At 41.9% G+C, this 17,746-nt stretch overlaps 1 protein-coding gene across 20 annotated transcripts in view; it reads right to left on the bottom strand.

Annotated features, from left to right (window-relative positions):
• CaMKII (Calcium/calmodulin-dependent protein kinase II) overlaps nucleotides 1–17,746 on the bottom strand; it is a 284,190-nt gene that overhangs the window by 75,662 nt on the left and 190,782 nt on the right. For all 20 annotated transcript variants that reach the window (XM_075693250.1, XM_075693266.1, XM_075693225.1 and 17 more), the window contains exons 7-9: nucleotides 17,018–17,120; nucleotides 8,008–8,091; nucleotides 3,594–3,688 (exon numbers count right to left, since the gene is read on the bottom strand). In XM_075693250.1, the coding sequence (XP_075549365.1) occupies nucleotides 3,594–3,688; nucleotides 8,008–8,091; nucleotides 17,018–17,120 (282 nt within the window). The remainder of the gene's footprint in view (nucleotides 1–3,593; nucleotides 3,689–8,007; nucleotides 8,092–17,017; nucleotides 17,121–17,746) is intronic.

Raw genomic sequence — 17,746 nt, 5'->3', positions numbered from 1 at the left:
TTGGAAGGCAGACCGAACTTTCGCGCCAGGCTCGTAACCAGCGTTAGGGTTAGCGGGGCATGACTACCCCTGAAATTATCGCCCCTGAAATTAGTGATAAATTGCTCAGTCCAAGTTACATATATGTCATCATATTGTTATGCGAACAAAGGATTAAGACTGGAGACTATTTACAAAGTATATTTACAAAAGGTAACTGCAGCGCTGGCCAGTTCAGCCGACAGCTCGAGAGCCAGAGAGCGTTCGTCATCTTCGTCTGGACGCCCATGTGGATCAACCACAAGAAACAAGCAATATGCATGTATCATTACCCCCGGCGGCAGAAGCCCCGTCCCGGGGCATCTAACTATCGGAGATAACAGGAGAGTAATATGGCTTGAGGCGTGCGACATGCACAACGTCAGTGGAATTTGGGGCAGATGAGGCACTGGTACTGACTGGGGCGATTTTGTAGGCAGCTGGAGTCACGGCCCACAGCACACGATATGGGCCTGTGTACCAAGATAGAAGTTTTTCTGAGAGGCCAACGTGATGAGTCAGGGACCATAGGAGTACCAGAGATCCAGGCGAAAAGTGGACGTCTCTGTGTTAGCGATCATACAAGTGCCGCTGCTTGTCTTGAGAGGTCAGGAGGAGAGTGCGGGCAATTTCACTTGCTTGGGCTACCCTGGTGATGGCGTCAAGTGCATACTCGCTGGTCTCTGCTGCAGCGGATGGAAGGGGTGCGTCCAGTGGCAATGTGGGTTCTCGGCTGAACAACAGAAAGAACGGGGAATAACCGACAGTATCGTTACGCGAAGAATTATATGCAAAAGTTACATAAGGTAGGGCACGGTCCCAATCAGTATGGTCGGACGAGACATACTTCGCAAGCATGTCGGTTAGGGTGCGATTCAGACGCTCAGTGAGACCATTAGTCTGTGGAAGGCAAGACGTAGTCAGCTTGTGCTTGGTGGAGCAGGACTGCAGGATGTCAGCTATGACTTGAGAAAGGAATGTCTGACCACGGTCTGTGAGCAGTTGGTGTGGAGCACCATGCTGCAGAATCACGTCGCGTAAAAGAAAATCGGCGACATCTGTGACGCAGCTTGTTGGAAGCGCTCTGGTGATGGCGTAGCGCGTGGCGTAATCTGTCGCCACAGCGACCCACTTGTTGCCAGACGTGGATAGTGGGAAAGGGCCAAGTAAGTCCAAGCCAATGCGAGAGAACGGCTCTGAAGGAATGTCAAGTGGATGAAGGCACCCGGCAGGGAGTGTCTATGGTGTTTTTCAGCGCTGTAATTTTTCACACGATGCAAGATATTTCCGGACGGAGCGGGCAAGGCCTGGCCAAAAGAAGCATCGACGGATCCAGTCGTAAGTGCGGTAGATGCCAAGGTGACCTGCCGTTGGTAAATCGTGAAGTTCTTAGAGAACAGCTGACCGGAGGTAATCAGGAATGACGAGGAGTAGGGCAGGACTGTCGAGGCGTACATTGTGGCGGTATAATACACCATCCCAGAGAACAAACAGGTGAAGGGACGAATCAGAAGGCGAAGATTCCAAACCATCAATGATGGCGCGCAAAGTGGCATCACGGCGTTGCTCGTTGGCAACGTGTAGCAGCTGAGAAACGGAGAAAACGCAAGTGTCGGTATCGGGGCCAGGGTCTCTGGATGGTTCGTCCACTGGATAGCGTGATAAACAGTCTGCGTCTTGATGTAATCGGACTGACTTGTACACTACTGCATAGGAATATTTTTGCAGCTGCAGAACCCAGCGACCAAGCCGGCCGGTAGGATCCTTGAGTGAGGAAAGCCAGCAGAGCACGTGGTCGTCCGTGATTACTGAGAAGTGCGTGCCATACAAGTACGGGCGTAATTTGGAAACTGCCCAGACAAGAGCCAGGCATTCACGATCTGTAATCGAACAGTTGCAATCTGCTGCTGCGAGGAGGCGGCTAGCATATGCGATAACGTGATCTTGACCCTGTTGGCGCTGGGGTAAGACTGCTCCAATACCGTGACCACTGGCATCGGTACGCACCTCTGTAGAAGAGGACGGGTCAAAGTGGGCCAGTATAGGTGGCATGGTGAGAATGCTGGTGAGGCGGGTAAATGCGGCAGTTTGAGCGGGGCCCAATATAAAAGGCACATCCTTCTTGAGAAGATCAGTAAGAGGTAGGGCAATCGCGGTGAAGTCCTTAACAAAGCGTCAGAAGAAGAGCAGAATGCTACAAAACTTCGCACGTCTTTGACAGACTGAGGTACAGGAAAAGACGTGACAGCACGAATTTTCTCGGGGTCTGGTTGAATACCGGAAGCGTCGACGAGGCGGCCCAGCACTGTAATCTGCCGACGACTGAAGTGACACTTTGAGGAATTTAGCAGGAGCCCAGCCTTGAGGAAGATTTGAAGAATAGCTGATAAGCGCTCAAGGTGTGTCTCAAATGTAGGCGAAAATATGAGAATGTCGTCTAGGTAGCAGAGGCATGTTGACCATTTGAACCCTTGAAGCAAAGAGTCCATCCTACATTCAAACGATGCTGGGGCGTTGCATAGAATGAATGGCATAACTTTGAATTCCATGCAGTTTGTCTTGACAGGAACATTAAACCAAACAGTGCTCAACAAGCAGAAAAAAAAAGCAAGATCCTGTACAGGATGCAGAAGAGGACACATGATTCACACATTGTATGTTACAAAGATGCTTGCAATGGTGTTGCATTAGCTATTGGCCACATACACTGGTTTGCTCCATAGTGATAGACCACTTTACATGTACAGCACAGTCCACTATTAAAGGGACAAAAAAGATAAAGATAGGTTGCAGTGTATTAGTAACTTACATTTCTACGATACCAAAGAAGTCATTGATGTGGAGTGAGGCTTGGTAAGCCACACAGGACAAAAAGGAATGGCGTGTGGTGTCCCTGCACTAAGTTTCCACATCTGCTTGCCAAGATGTCGTGAATTTTGACACCATCTGCTCAGGCTAATTAGTTGTTTAATGGTAAAGGTGAACTACTTTGTATTCTAAAGGTGCCAAGAACTCAACCAGAGTTTCAAGAACATTTACTGCACCATACCAGTCCAAACACGAGAAAATACTTTGAAATTCATGACATTGTGCTGATGTACAGATGATTTAGCCTACATTTCTCTTCTATTAATGAACCTCTCACAGCTAAATTAGCAAAGCCATGGAAAGCTATTTTATTGGTTTAAATTGATTCAGTATTTCTCTTTAGCATATCCCTTTAAATGAAACACCTAACCGGTAATAATAGTCATATAACTGCTACACTTCAACTACGAAAGGGAAGAGAACCTGACATGACGTGTTAGACATGCAGGCATTAAAAAAAAAAAAATCTGCAGGTCATGGCATTATTTCTCTGCTGTAATAGATGGCAGAATATACCAGTCAGTTCAGCCTTTATGAGTCGACCATACTGTACATCCTCGACATAGTGCAATCGGTAAATGTCATTCTGCAGTGTACTTCAAAGGCTTTACAAGGGATCGGCTAAAAAGACTACAGGGATTTCATTTCAACATAAGCTCTTGAAGATTATTACAACAAGCAAAAAGAATCAGCTCATAGGAACTCACGTCATAGGCCCCAGCCTTGATTTGTGCATATAACCTATGTTGATCTTCATCCCAAAATGGAGGGTAACCAACAAGCAAGATGTACAGGATGACACCTGTAAAACACAAAAGTTGGTGTATACACAACACAAAGCTTTAATCCAATATATGGTATCATGATCAGGAAAATTATGTAACTGTTATACTCTTTGTCGTGTCCCATACAGGGCTACTCTATTTAGCTATAACAAGTACACACAAATGCAAATCAGCACCCTTTCGCAGTTATATTGAAGCTGAGAAGTCCTTGCAAATTAGATAAATGTAAAAATTTCCTTTTTTAGCAATATTTTCTATAGACCCAACCACATTCAAAGAGACGAGGCAAAGCCAGGAAAATAATGCAATGCAAGTTTCCCAGAAAATAAGTCATGCTGTAGACAGTCTAATGAAAAGTGACATACAGGTCTGACTAAAGAAGTAAAAGTATTGGCAAAAGTGTGGCTTATTCCCGCATGATTAAAAATGAACTGTGATCCTCTTTAATGTACTTCATTGAATTATCAATACATCTTCGATAACAGCTTACCCATTTCGCAAGCTGCGATAGAACTGCTTACATACACTGTTGCCGCTTTCTGTTTTAGTGCTTCTGCAGTGTGAAAATAATTCCCCTTATTTCATCTTGGGACAGAAAGAAATGAAGCACTGCATGATATTAAATATGGCAAATGCTGTGGGTTCTCTTGCACTGGGATTTCTCTTGTCCGCCAAAAGCTGCTTTATAGACAAAACATTTTGTGAAGGAGCACTGTCATTGCGCACAGTCTATGCACTGTTACGACTGCTGCACCCCATTTTTTATGCCATTAATGAAATATCATCAATCTCGCATGTTCTCACAGCTTGGCCATAACATGAACAATGCTACTAGTGCCTTGTCCAATCCTTCTAAGGTTGAAGGCTGGGCATAATAGTATATCATCCTAGAAGTTGGATTGCACAACGTTTAGACGGGACACATAGATGAGAAACACACACAGAAGAGCTGCTATGTGTGTGTGTGTGTCCAATCCCATAATGCCCATACAAAGAGGAGCATGCCAACTACGGTCGAACATAGATATAACAAGTTCGGTTATAATGAATTCAAATGGAATGAAGTAAATCTAGACTACTTCTTGCCAATATCACTGTGTAATGAATATGTGTTTATAACGAATACCAGACATAATGGAGATAATTTTATATTGGAAGCGAAAGTGTTATAACGAGGTTCGAGCAGACTTGTGCATAACAAAAGAGACGCAATTAATCACTTGTAATCAATTACATTTTTGGCAGTTTTATAATTATTTGATTACTTTTTTACTCAGTAACGCTCAGTAGAATTCAATTACTTTTTTCAGTGATCAATCACATATGACCAGCTACTTTATTGACGAGAACCTTTAACAGGTGACACAGCTTCGAGCAGTTGAGTTTGCTGGGAACTGCGATCGTGCCACAAAATAGCCTTGTAAATGTGCATCTTCAGGCAAGCAAACTTGGGCGTTCAGTATTTGTTTCCTTATTTGAATTGAACCGGTGCTTGATAGAGATGGCCATTTTGGACATTGATGCCAGGAATTCATCTACAGACAGTTTTAAAGCGATTAGCATTCTTAGGGTAGTCAACATTTGCTGGGGTCTGACTGGCTGTCTATCAATGTATACCTGTCTCTAATCGTTTTCCAACCAACTTAGGTCACTGGGTGGTCCATGGCCTGACAGGTAGCACATCTGCCTGCTGTGCTAAGGGAACAGGGTTCGAAACCGAACATCGGACCAACTTGGTTCAGCCTTAAATGCTCTTGCTGACGCAGGCATGCCGATCCATCGTCACGCAGAACAAGGCGGGGCATGTGGTCACGTCAGCCGCGTCGCATTCCTTCTCGTTAGCAAACCATAACATGTTGAAGGTTGGTGACCCTTCCCCATTTCCCGTTGAGCAAGGCACCTTCAAGTCATTAGTACTGGGTCCTTCAACCATCTTGCATATAGGGCTGGGCATCAACAGCATGTGGGGAAGCTCAAGCAAGCGTGAAGAATACTCGCTCAAAGATGTGTGGCACAACAGTATGAGCTGCTCTTCAATGAACCTCTTTGACACACACTTGGGTCACTCGGTATGTGGCACAGGGTACGTGTTGCTCTTTAATGAACCTCTGTGATGCAAACTTGGAGCACCGGGCATGTGCCACTTGGTCTATGTCACTTTTCAATTAACCTCTTTGGCAGCAACTTGGGTAACTGGGCCACTGCATGATGCGATGTGACATCATGATGTGTCATGATGTGACGTGCTGTCCACTTCCGATTGTCTTGAAGCCAGCGCAAGAAGCCTCTCCAACCTTTCCGCTACTGCCTGGCCATCGATCCCTAACCAGAGCTGTCCAAGCAGCATGCACTGCGAGCGTTCTGTGGCAGTGCCACGTGTGTCCGGTATTCCGGTAACTGCAGGCAAGCTGGGTTGTGACAAATTGGCGGAGGTGTAAACTAGAGCTCCTCCATACTACTACCGCTGTGATGAAGGAGCTTTAGCGCAGACATATGCGAGTGGCCTCATAGACCTACACGGCCCAGCACCTGGTGGTAGAGAGCTTTACCAGCCAAACACAGACCTAACATAGGTGATGTTCAAAACTTCACCATCTATGACATGTTTCCAGCTCCCAAAATTGCGTCCGGCATGTTTAACCAGTAAAAGCATAGTCTTTAACATCTGTTATTTAAATCCAGAGGGCACCCCCCTATGGGACATAGATTTGGACACCACCTATTGCAGCAATCAAGTGTAAAACATTTTAGACATTTAAAAAGACAACCTGCTCACGAGTGCACTCCTTCCGAAAATTTACACCAGCAGCAAAGTAGAATCCACTTGGTTACTGCTATAATAGCTCTGTGTTTGGTTGAGCTCTACGACACCAGGTGGCTGCACCACGCAGGTTTGCGTTTGTGCCTCCCCTCATCCTGTAAAATGCTCAGTCCACTTGCGTTTGCGTTTACCAGAATACCAGACATGCCTAACTATATTGTTGTAGTAATCCTCTGGCATGAAGTGACGGCCGCAAACACATAGATGCTGGTGCTGATCGGATAGTGACAGCCTGATGCGCTGCAGCCACTCCACTCACATGGTGCCTTGCAGAGGGACACAATGTCGCAACTTTACATGTTGCTGATCGCTAGATTTGCAGCCTGCAACGTAACAAGGGTGATCCATGGTGCTCACAAAAAGAAAGCTCAAGACCAGCACTGACCACGCAGCTCGTGTCAGCACGGAGAACGTTGTAACACAAGCAGACGACACTTGCTGTGTGCCGAAGTGCTTGAGTGTAGTGATAAACTGTCATTGTGTATTCTCTTTCTGTTACTTATTTTTTATAGAAACAAATTAACCAACATTCCAACTATTACGAACAACATTTGTTCATCATAAAATTGGAAAAAATATTGGTGATGCAACCTGGATAGCCAATACAGCAGCTCACCCAACTCACGTCAGTTGGACTAAACGTGTCAATTGGATTGGGGCGGCTGAAAGCTCAGGGAAGTGGCATCACTGTGATCGGTAGCGATGCATATTTTTAAAACCTTATAACACACTTTACAAAGAGTGCTTAAATGTGTCCCTTGATGATCAGAAGGACCTATCCTAACGACTCAGTGCATTCGTACAAAATCATCAAAATCGTTTCAGGGTCCCTTTAAATTACAGTGAGTGTTACCAAGTAAAAAAGTAATCAATTAAATATAATTACATGCGAAGCATATTACATACTACATGCAGAGTAAAACATCTGGTGGGGTTTCCAACTGTTTCAAAGCCAACAACAGAGCAGTGGTCCCTCATTTCCTGACGTCGCACAGTCCATGCCAAAATAGCAGTGGCTGTCAGTGGGAGGGGCTTAGAGACAGTGATTTTAAATGAAATTTAAAATTAAAATGAGCACTGAGACCCCAGTTTTTTTGTGTGTATAACAATATTAGACCTTTTATTTATAGTTACAATGACAAACTGAGCATAGCCAGACAACCATGTCATGGCCCCTTCAAAGAAATCTGGACAATGGCCACTGTGTTTCTAACTGTACAGCAGTTAACATGAAAAGAGGCTGAAAAGTTCAGGAAGTAGAAGGAAAGCTCAGGCAGTCTTCTAAACAAAAATTTAGTCTCCCGCTAGTACAGCAATAATATTAGATTCAGATGCCCATGACAGTATTGTTTAAAGACGAAGCAGGTTTATTCACCATGAATGAGAAACTTGTAGGGTCTTTGTAAAAGTAAGAGACATTTTTTGCACATAATTTTGATTTGTAAGAATATTTGCTAGATCTGGAAATGTAAACCCAGCAGTCAGGAAGAGAAAGGATGTAACATAATCACGTACCACACGCCCATATGTCCACGGGTTTGCCATAGGGATCTTTCTTCAACACTTCTGGTGATAGATAACCTGGTGTGCCGGCAAAACCTAGAATGTGAAAGCAGGAGTAAGTAGAAATTAAAATTAATTCCTTGGGGTGTTACATGCCAAAACCACAATATGATTACGAGGCACACCATAGTGGGGGACTCGAGATTATTTTGACCATCAGGGGTTCTTTAGTATGCAGCTCCAATGCATGACACACAAGCGTTTTTGCACACCACTCCCATCGGTATATAGCCACTGCAGCTGGGATCGAACCCGTGACCTCGTGCTCAGCAGTGCAATGCTATAGCCACTGAGCTACCATAGTGGGATTAAGCAAGGTAGAGAGCCACATCAAACGTGAAAAGCTCCATTAAAGACATTATTATTGTAAAGCCCAGCAAAAATTTTAAAAAAAGAAGTAAAGCAGCAGCAGCAAAGGAAGAACTCTGATGTGCAGCCTTTTTTGTAACCCAACTTTTTGAAGCCTCCTGCAACAGAACATGCAATTCTGCATTTTCAGTTGGGTTATATCGTGCAGCACACATAACCTGCACTAGAAATTAAAATGGTCAATTCGCCAAAGCACAAAAAATTCAATGATTGAGTTTTATTACTAAGTTTAGGGCCAATATTTGAATCACAGATTTGAAGGATGTTATTTTTCAAATTCATACCCATATTGTAATACCTTTTTAATGCAACTGTGCTACGAGATATCTATTACCGAGAATTACCCCCCCATCATCGACTTCACTTCTAAAAAAAAAAATGAGTATGTTGGCCTGTCAATATAGGCAGCTGAGTGCATGCCAAGAAACCAGCATCAGGCCACAGTTTGTTCTTTCACAATGCTCCTATGGACAACTTGGAGCCATGTTTTCTAATGATACACTTCATTTCCAATTCTTTTTACCCTTTGTCATTGGCTCAGACGTGGTTAGGACAATGCGGTGCCACCATTATCGAATGTCACAAAATGAAGGCCTTGAGTTGAAATTTTAATAGCGAATTTGTGACACAAAATTCGACAGAAATAATCTTGCAACATCAAAGGGGGTGGGAAACTGACAACCTTGACCATGCTTTACAAAAATATATGTCCAAGTCCAGTCCACTGCAGCCATCACCTGAATCAATTGCTCACTTTTGCTATGCTGGATTGCCTTCTGTGTATGAATGCTGAACAGCATGCACAAGAGTACTATCCCCTATGCTTGGCAGAGATATAAGGTGTGGCAGGTAGTATGTCTCATTGTATCCCTGTCAACAACAAAGATGACTCAAAATGAATGTCGGCACAAAAATTCAATAAAAATGTCTTATTCTACAACTCATAAAACAAGATGTTTAAGACGAGAAAAAAAAAAACTTAAATAGTTACCACTATTGCTTACAAGATGCTACAATGCTGATTTAATAGTAAAAAGCAAAAAAGGGTTCTATTGTGTTTTTATTTATTTATGTAATTATTTACAGAATACTGCAGGCCAATTTATTTATTTATTTATTTATTTATTTATTTATTTATTTATTTATTTATTTTATTTATTTATTAATACTGTCAACCCTCAGAGAGGGTCATAACAGAGAGGACAATACAATTACATACATCAAATATGTACAATGCCAATGTACGTAAAGTAGCTCAACACAAGTCAATTCACAGTGAATAAGATGTTCACTTGAATGATGTTCAGCACACTTCTGACATTTATCAAAGTACTTACAATGAACATCAAGTCGCACATATCACTTGGCACTTCAAAGCTAAATTGGAAACTCCCGTAAATACGCCTCAGCAGCATTTTCAAAGTTGGTGACATCTTTTAGGCTAACAATAGCGTTTGGAAATTGGTTCCACATTTCTATTGCATCCGGGAAAAAAAAGAGTATTGAAATGTATCAGTGTTAGTACGGTACGGCTTTATGACGTAGTCGTGGTTAGTTCGCGGGTTTCTTTTGCCTGGAGCATGTAGATATTTGAGCTTATCAATCTTAAGTTGGCCCTGCATTATTTGATAAAGCGTCTTCAGCCAATATTTCTTTCTACGTACTTCAAGAAGATCCAAGTTGCAACATTGTAACATAAGCGTGACCGATTCCTTCCTTTGGTACGTCGAACAAATGAAACGCGCCGCCAGTCTCTGTATCCTTTCCAACTTTCTCTTAAGCGTCACTTAATGGGGACTCCAAACAACGGCTGAATATTCTAATATCGTCCTAATGAAGGTGGTGTATGCAATAAGTTTTACATTACGCGATGCATGTTCCAGTTTTTTTCTCAGAAAGTATAACTTTTGATAGGCAGTCATGCAGACGTTATCTATATGTTGGTTCCATGTCAAATTTCTAGTTACTGTTACCAATAGATACTTGAACTGGTGCGCATTCTCCAATAAATGTCCTCCAATGCTATAAATAAAGGAATAGACAGTTTTCTTTTTGGTGATGTGTGTATATGTAGATTTGGGATAATTTATTTCCATTTTCCATTTCCTACACCAATCGTCTAAATTTTGCAAACATTTCTGAATTTTAAGCTGGTCATCAAGTTTAGTAATTGTGGTGTGAATTAAGTAGTCGTCTGCAAAAAGCTTAACCTGAACACCCTCTTCTGCCATGCTACTAATGACATTGATATAAAGGAGAAACAATAGTGGTTTCAGTACTGAGCCTTAGGGCACTCCTGAGAGTACAGCTAATGAATCTGATACATAACCATCCAGTTTAACTACCTGCGTACGGTTGGTTAAATATGCTTCAATCCATTTTATTATCAATTCATTTATTCCTGCATTACGTAATTTGAAGATTAATTGGACATGAGGTACTTTATCAAAAGCTTTCGCAAAATCCACGCAAACCCCATCAACCTGTTGTCTTATATCTACTGCACCCGCAAAGTCATGAATTGTTTCTATTAACTGTGTAACAGTTGATAACCCGGTCCTAAAGCCATGCTGATAAGGATATAGTAAATTATTCTGATCTAGAAACCTAAGTATGTGTTTTGCTATTATATGTTCGAAGACTTTGCAGGTAACTGAAGTAAGTGACACTGGACGGTAATTTGTTGCCTGTCTTCGATTACCTCCTTTATATACAGGTATCACGAATGCGGTGCGCCAGTCTTGCGGCAATGAGTGAGTTGTACAAGATTTTCGAAATATGACAGTCAGATAATGTGACATCCATTCTGCGTATCGTTTGAGGAAAACTGCAGGTATATTATCGGGTCCGCTCGATTTTTTCGTATCTAATTTGAGTAGTTGCTGAAATATTCCTTGCTGGGTGATTTCAAGGGTTTCCATTGGAACAGTAGGGGGAACATGTAAGGCTTCTTCCAAATTCACATTAGTTTCTGGGACGTTAAATACAGATTGGAAAAAAATGGTTAAGATTGTTTGCTATTTCACCCTTTTCTCTTATAATGTGGCTTCCATCATGAATTTCGTCAATCATTTCTTTCCTGTCGCTAAAATATCGCCAAAATTTTTGAGGTAGGACCTAAGGAAATCACTGAGGTTTTTTTCAAAGAATGTTTATTTAGATTTAGCCAAAGTACGTTTCAGTTCAGTTTTTAAATTGGCCAAGACCACTGGCGACTTGCTCCCTATACGCCATCTCTTAATTTTCCTTTTCATATGTATTATATCTCAGGTGATCCAAGGACTTGTCTGCTTTGTTTTTTTAACCAGTGATGGAACATATTTATCCATGCAATGACTTATAATACATTTGAATTCCTGCCATAATTATTCTACTGTTTTTAGACCAGCGGTACTCTTGAAAGTATCAAATTGAATCTCCAAAAAATCAAGAATTGAAGTGTCATCAGCCCTAGCATAGTCCTTAATTTTCACTGGCACATAGCTCTTCATTTGCCCAGTTGCTCGGATAGGCACATCAAGACAGATCATCCTGTGATCCGATATACCATCTTCTCCCGTCACATTGTAATCATTCAGTTTATTTGATAGGAAGACCAAGTCTAGTATTGACCTTGACGTCGGCGTAATTCTGGTATCTTCAAGCACGATTTGTTTCAAATTGTACACAAACATAATGTCTAGTATTTTTTTTCAGCGCTTACCGATTCCACACCACTATACGAAAAATTTTTCCAATTTATATGTGGCAAGTTAAAATCTCCAGTCATTACCAACCTAGTGTTCCCATTTACATGAGAATATAAAAACTTGTTCAGGTTTTCGAGAAACTCAGGGAAGCTTGAGGGTGGCCGACATACCACTCCGATAAGGAAAACAGTACTTTTACAAGTTATTTTACACCAGAGAGTTTCTGGTACTTCACAATCAATCAATGAAGCATTCAGAGAATTTTTAACTGATATACACACCCCACCTCCACGTGAGTCTCTGTCTTTTCTGAATATGTTGTAACCGGGAGGAACAGTGCAATCATTCGGTACATTTTCATGCAACCATGTTTCAGTTATAGTGGTTATGTGAGGATCATGAAAAAGCAATAAATACTCAAGATGCGTAGTCTTATTTACTATACTGCGCACATTAAACGAGAGCAATCTTAGCAATTTTTTTTTGGTGTCTCAAATGAGCTGCGTGAGCTATCAGATCCATTTGACTTAGTTGATACAACGCGCTCACTTCGCTTCATTTGATCAGTATCACGTTTGCTCGAGTGCAAGTAACGCTTGTCTCCGACGTCAACCCATGCGTATAACTGATCGTTTATCTGAAGTTTATCGTGCACAAGAACTACTTTTGCACCTGCGTCCCTGTCCAAGGCAACACTTTCCCATAATTTCTTTCGTATCTGCACTGTTTCCTTCGCATAGTCATAGCTTATCCTTATTGAAGTTCCCTTTAGCTTTGCGCCACTTTTGAGGACGGTATCCTTTTCCTTGTAGTCATAAAATTTCAAGATCACAGGCCTTGGTCTATCAGGATTTACTTTGCCAATCCGGTGAATTCTTTCCACTGTAGAGACTTCTATGCCAAGAACTTTAGAAAAAATATCATTTACAACGCGTTCTTTTAACACTTGTGCAGACTCGTTGGTGCTTTCAGTAAGACCAAACACCATAAGATTATTTCGTCTGCTTCTATTTTCATAATCTATTAATTTTTTGGAGACTGTGGTCTCCAATTTATCGATTCTATTTTTCATTTCGTCGAACATGGCTAGTACACTTTGCATCTTATCAGTTTTAGCATTCACTTCTGCAATTTCTTTCCTAATATCATCTATCTTGTGTGGCGTGGCCCAGGCAGGAGTGGATTATTGTATATACAGTTGTGATACCTAGTACATGACATTCGAAGGAAAAGAAAAAGAAAAAATACAGTGTATGGTGTACAATGCAAAAGACTGTGTACATTGCATTAAAACTAAGGAGAACTTTTTCATGGACAGAAGAAAACATGAGCTTAACACAGCAACAGCATGGATATGAGTCACTGTTTTACAAACAGGCACACACCCAGACAAAAAGAAGTGTCTGCTACAAGCACAATTTTTTTTCATTGCAAGCAGTACATTATCAGACATGAACACATCGACAGGCAGAGCATTCCATTCAGTAATTGCTCTGGGGGAAGAACTACAACTTAAAGCAATTTGTGCGCACGAAAATTGGAGTTGTCTTGTAGGGGTGATGATGTCTAGTTGGTCTAACTCATAGTGGCTAGAGATAGGGCAAAGGATCAAACTGCGAGCTATGTTTTCAGAGGCAGAAAAGAATTTTAGGTGTGCTACTTTTCTTCAAACTTCAAGGGCGGCAACATTATTTTTATTCAAATGAGATGGAGAATCATGGTTACCAAAACAAGTAAACATGAAGCAGACGAGCTAATCTATTGATGCGCTCCAGTTTGTTAATGCCTTTTTTTTTGTGAACGGGTGGTCCCAGATGACACAGGGATATTCCAATCTCGACTTTACCAGCGTGTTGAACACTAACAGCTTGACAGATGAAGGCAAGTGTTCAAGCTTGTATCTTAAAGACCTAGTTTATGCTGAGCAGACGCAGACATTATAGACGTGTTTTGGCTGTTTTGGTAAAGAGCCTGTTTTGGTAATTGTGCATTCTTTAATAGTGTATTGATATTCTATAGGTTTTTTTCGTACAGTCTTTTCCTTATTAAGTTTCATTTCCCAAGTATACCAGTTATAAATTACACTGAGATTTCTATTGATTGTTACTTCGTCATCAGCATTAACCTGATAGTAACAATGTCATTGATGCATGCTGTTAAGTCATTAATAAACACAAGAAAAAGTAACAGCCTGAGCACACTCCCATGCTGCACTTCTGAATTTACGGATAGGCACCCAGAGTAATGGTATTTGGCATCGACGAATTGCCTGCGCATGCTCAAGTATGCAGATATCCAATTCATCAGGTTGGGTAGAAAGCCATAGTTGCTAAGTTTCGTTATCAAACCAATATGAGAGACCTTATAAATTGTTTCATCAGTGAGAAAGAACGTACCCTTCAACCAGCATGTCGCATTGCTCTCCTCCTCGCAATGGTACATGCAGATCGCTGTTTCTCTGAGTGGCAGCTTGGAACACTAGCGGTGTCATTGCGAATTAGCACGTTTCTGAAGTGTTCTGTGTGTGATTGCTGCGATGTCAGATGACGCAAGCTCAACAGGCTACCACTGTGCTGTATTCAGCTGCAAAATTAACTTCTGAAAGCGAATCTGAAGTGCACCTTCAGCCACAGCGACTCTGTGGACTCCACCACGTGGTTTCAGACAAGCATCCACTTTGGATTGCAAGCATAAACAGAAAGGACCCGACACCACCAGCTTCGTCGTGTGTATGTTCAGAAGATTTTGTTTCCGGTGAACGTACGGTGACAAACTCGGCCACCATTATCAAATTGGTATATGAATAAAAGGTGCGTATTCAATGTTTGTGGAATGCGTTTTAAGATCATCATGCTTGGCAACCAATGGTCTGGTGGAAGTTAACTGGGGACGTATTACGAAAACAATATGCGCTGACAAAGAAAATTAAGGCGTGTTCTTTTTCATTCTGCAACCAAAGCCATGCCTACCACGTGCTGGCCACCTTCTTCATGTGGGCTCTCCTATGCTTCAGAATCTCACCATCAAGCTGTCTGGCTGATGCTGCGTATTGCGCGCTGCACTATTTTGCATCAGAAAATAAAGTTGCTGTTGCAAGGAGCAGTTGTTTGCTTTTCACCTCTCTCGAATCGGCAAGGTGCCCTTGCACACTGGAGACCTAGGAAAGCGCACACTTTTTTCAATACATCATGTGCGTCTCGTTGATCGCAACATATTTGCGGCCACTGTCACCAGGTTGTTTTATTGAGTACTCCAAGTTCACGACCCCTGCAATCGAGTTATTAAGGCGAAAGCCTTAGGTTGCTCATGGGGAAAAAATTTGGCCGTCCGGGAAATTCAGTGGCACCAAAATTCAATGGCACTAAAATTGAGGGTCGAAGCCTCGACCTTTGGTGCGATTCGAACCCACAACCCCAGGTGGGAATCAAACTCACGACTTTTAGTGTTAATTAAGGCAAAGTTAATCAAGATGGAGTTAATTCAGGCACTCAAAGACACAACCTTTGGTGCGAGTCAAACCCTCGACTTACGGTCAGAGTCGAACCCACGACTTTGGTGTTAAGTAGGGTGAAGTTAATTCATATCATCATCATCATCATGAGCCTATTTATGTCAACTGTAGGACAAAGGTCTCTCCCTGCGATCTTCAATTATACCTGTCCTGCGCCAACCGATTCCAACCTTGTGCCTGCAAATTTCCTAATTTCATCGCTCCACCAAGTTTTCTGTTGTCTTCAGCTCCGCTTCTCTTCTCTTGGCACCAATTCTCTAACTCTAATGGTCTACCGGTTACCCATCCTACGCATTAATGGCTTGTCCAGCTCCATTTTTTTTCTCTTAATGTCAATTAGGATATTGGCTATCCTCATTTGCACTCTGATTTACACCGCCCTCTTCCTGTCTCTTAACGTTATGGCTAACATTTTTCATTCCAACCCTCTTTGCGCGGTCCTTAAGGACAAGTCAAGTCAAGGTACTCAAACCCACAACCTTTGGTGGGAGAAGACAAGTAATAGGAAGTAACAATGCATTTGAATGAGAATGTCAAGAAATTTAATGAATGTCTCATGAGCATGCAGGCTTTCGCCTTCCATCTTTTTTAGTTAATGCTAAAGTGACTCAACTTTTTTTACAGCTTTTAATTTTGCGAACCTTGATGCCCAGGTGCCAGTTAAAGAATGCTCAGAAAATCGTGCTGCGAAAATTTTAGGAGTGCAAAAGCAAGCAAAAAGTGTTTCCTCGAAGCTTCGCTAGTTACCAGGATTGGGGTTTATGCTGGTGCGGCACCCCACATGGCACACGGAGACACCTCTGATTGTTGTCACCTGAGTGATACTTTAACAGAGTTCAAAGCTGTACATACATTAATAACACATTGCACGTATGTTATGCATAGACAATAGGCAGACTTGACTCGCCTCCTATTTTGATCCAGCAGAGCTGTGACACAGCCTCTAGGCCCATTGCCATTAGATATTGGGGCTATATTAAAGCTCAAAACTTAGTAATGAGACACTAAACAGTTTCTCAGTCGCAAAAATTTTTTGAGACCTCTAAAAAAAATGCGAAAACTTCCCACTCATCAACAACAAACAGCCCATTCGCTGTGCCCCCTCCAGCACGATCCTACATACCAGCATGGCACCGGACGATAGACGGTGCTGTTATTGCAAAATGGCAGTGCCCTCTATCAAACGGTCTATATCAAAACCTTTGCCAAAATTAAGATAACATCGATCTGGCCAGCTTTATCACAAACTGAGGCCCAAGCACGAATGGTAGAGAGAAGCTGCGTAGTTCTAGACAATCCCTTGCGAAAACTGTGTTGAAATGAGGACATATTGTGAATTGTTCTTTTTTTTGCATTTTGTACATATTGTAAAGAAGAACTGCTCTGTACTTACCATACCAGGCTTGCTGTTCTCCTTGAACTTCAATAGCCAATCCGAAATCTGCCAATTTGACAGCAGCGCCTTTGGCTTTACTGGCCAACAACAGGTTTTCAGGCTGTAAAAATTGTAATATTCATTCTATATCTCACGAGTGGTTTTTGCATAGACAAAAAACTAGCAGTGCAAAATGATCGTAAGAACACAAACTTGTCCCAATCATTCTGTGCTGCTCGTTTCCTACAATATTAATGACCAAATAGTCAACCAAGATTGTACTGTTTTCAGTTTGACAATGGCTTAAAATTGATTTTGCATGCAAGCTACATTAAGCAGGGTATAAGATGAAGGTGAACAGGTAATAACAAAAGTCATATCACAAAACAACATACCTTGCTTGAGAAGACTCCAAAACCGCACTTTATTGTGCTTTGATATTAAATGCACCCATCACAGTATTTTATCGCATTTTCACAGTATTTCTTAAGGGTGCGGTAATAAATTTTAAGCATTTGAAACAACAAGCTTGGCTCTTTGGTCGGTGCCCTATTCTGGCTATGAGGAATGCCAGTGTGAAGGGTTCTGGATAAATTTTGACTACTTGGAGTATGGGAAAATCTTTGAACAAGCTCACTTTAGACGAAATTCGAACCTATAACAGTGCTTAGCTACATTTATTACTTTGCACCAGAACATCATGCCTGCTTATTCCTCACAATGGTACACAAGTTAAGGTTTCTGTGT

Source organism: Dermacentor variabilis, chromosome 1, assembly GCF_050947875.1.
Source record: "Dermacentor variabilis isolate Ectoservices chromosome 1, ASM5094787v1, whole genome shotgun sequence".
Taxonomy (NCBI): Eukaryota; Metazoa; Arthropoda; class Arachnida; order Ixodida; family Ixodidae; genus Dermacentor; species Dermacentor variabilis.
The sequence above is the reverse complement of the archived record's forward strand: the minus strand, read 5'-3'. Positions and strand labels throughout refer to the sequence as shown.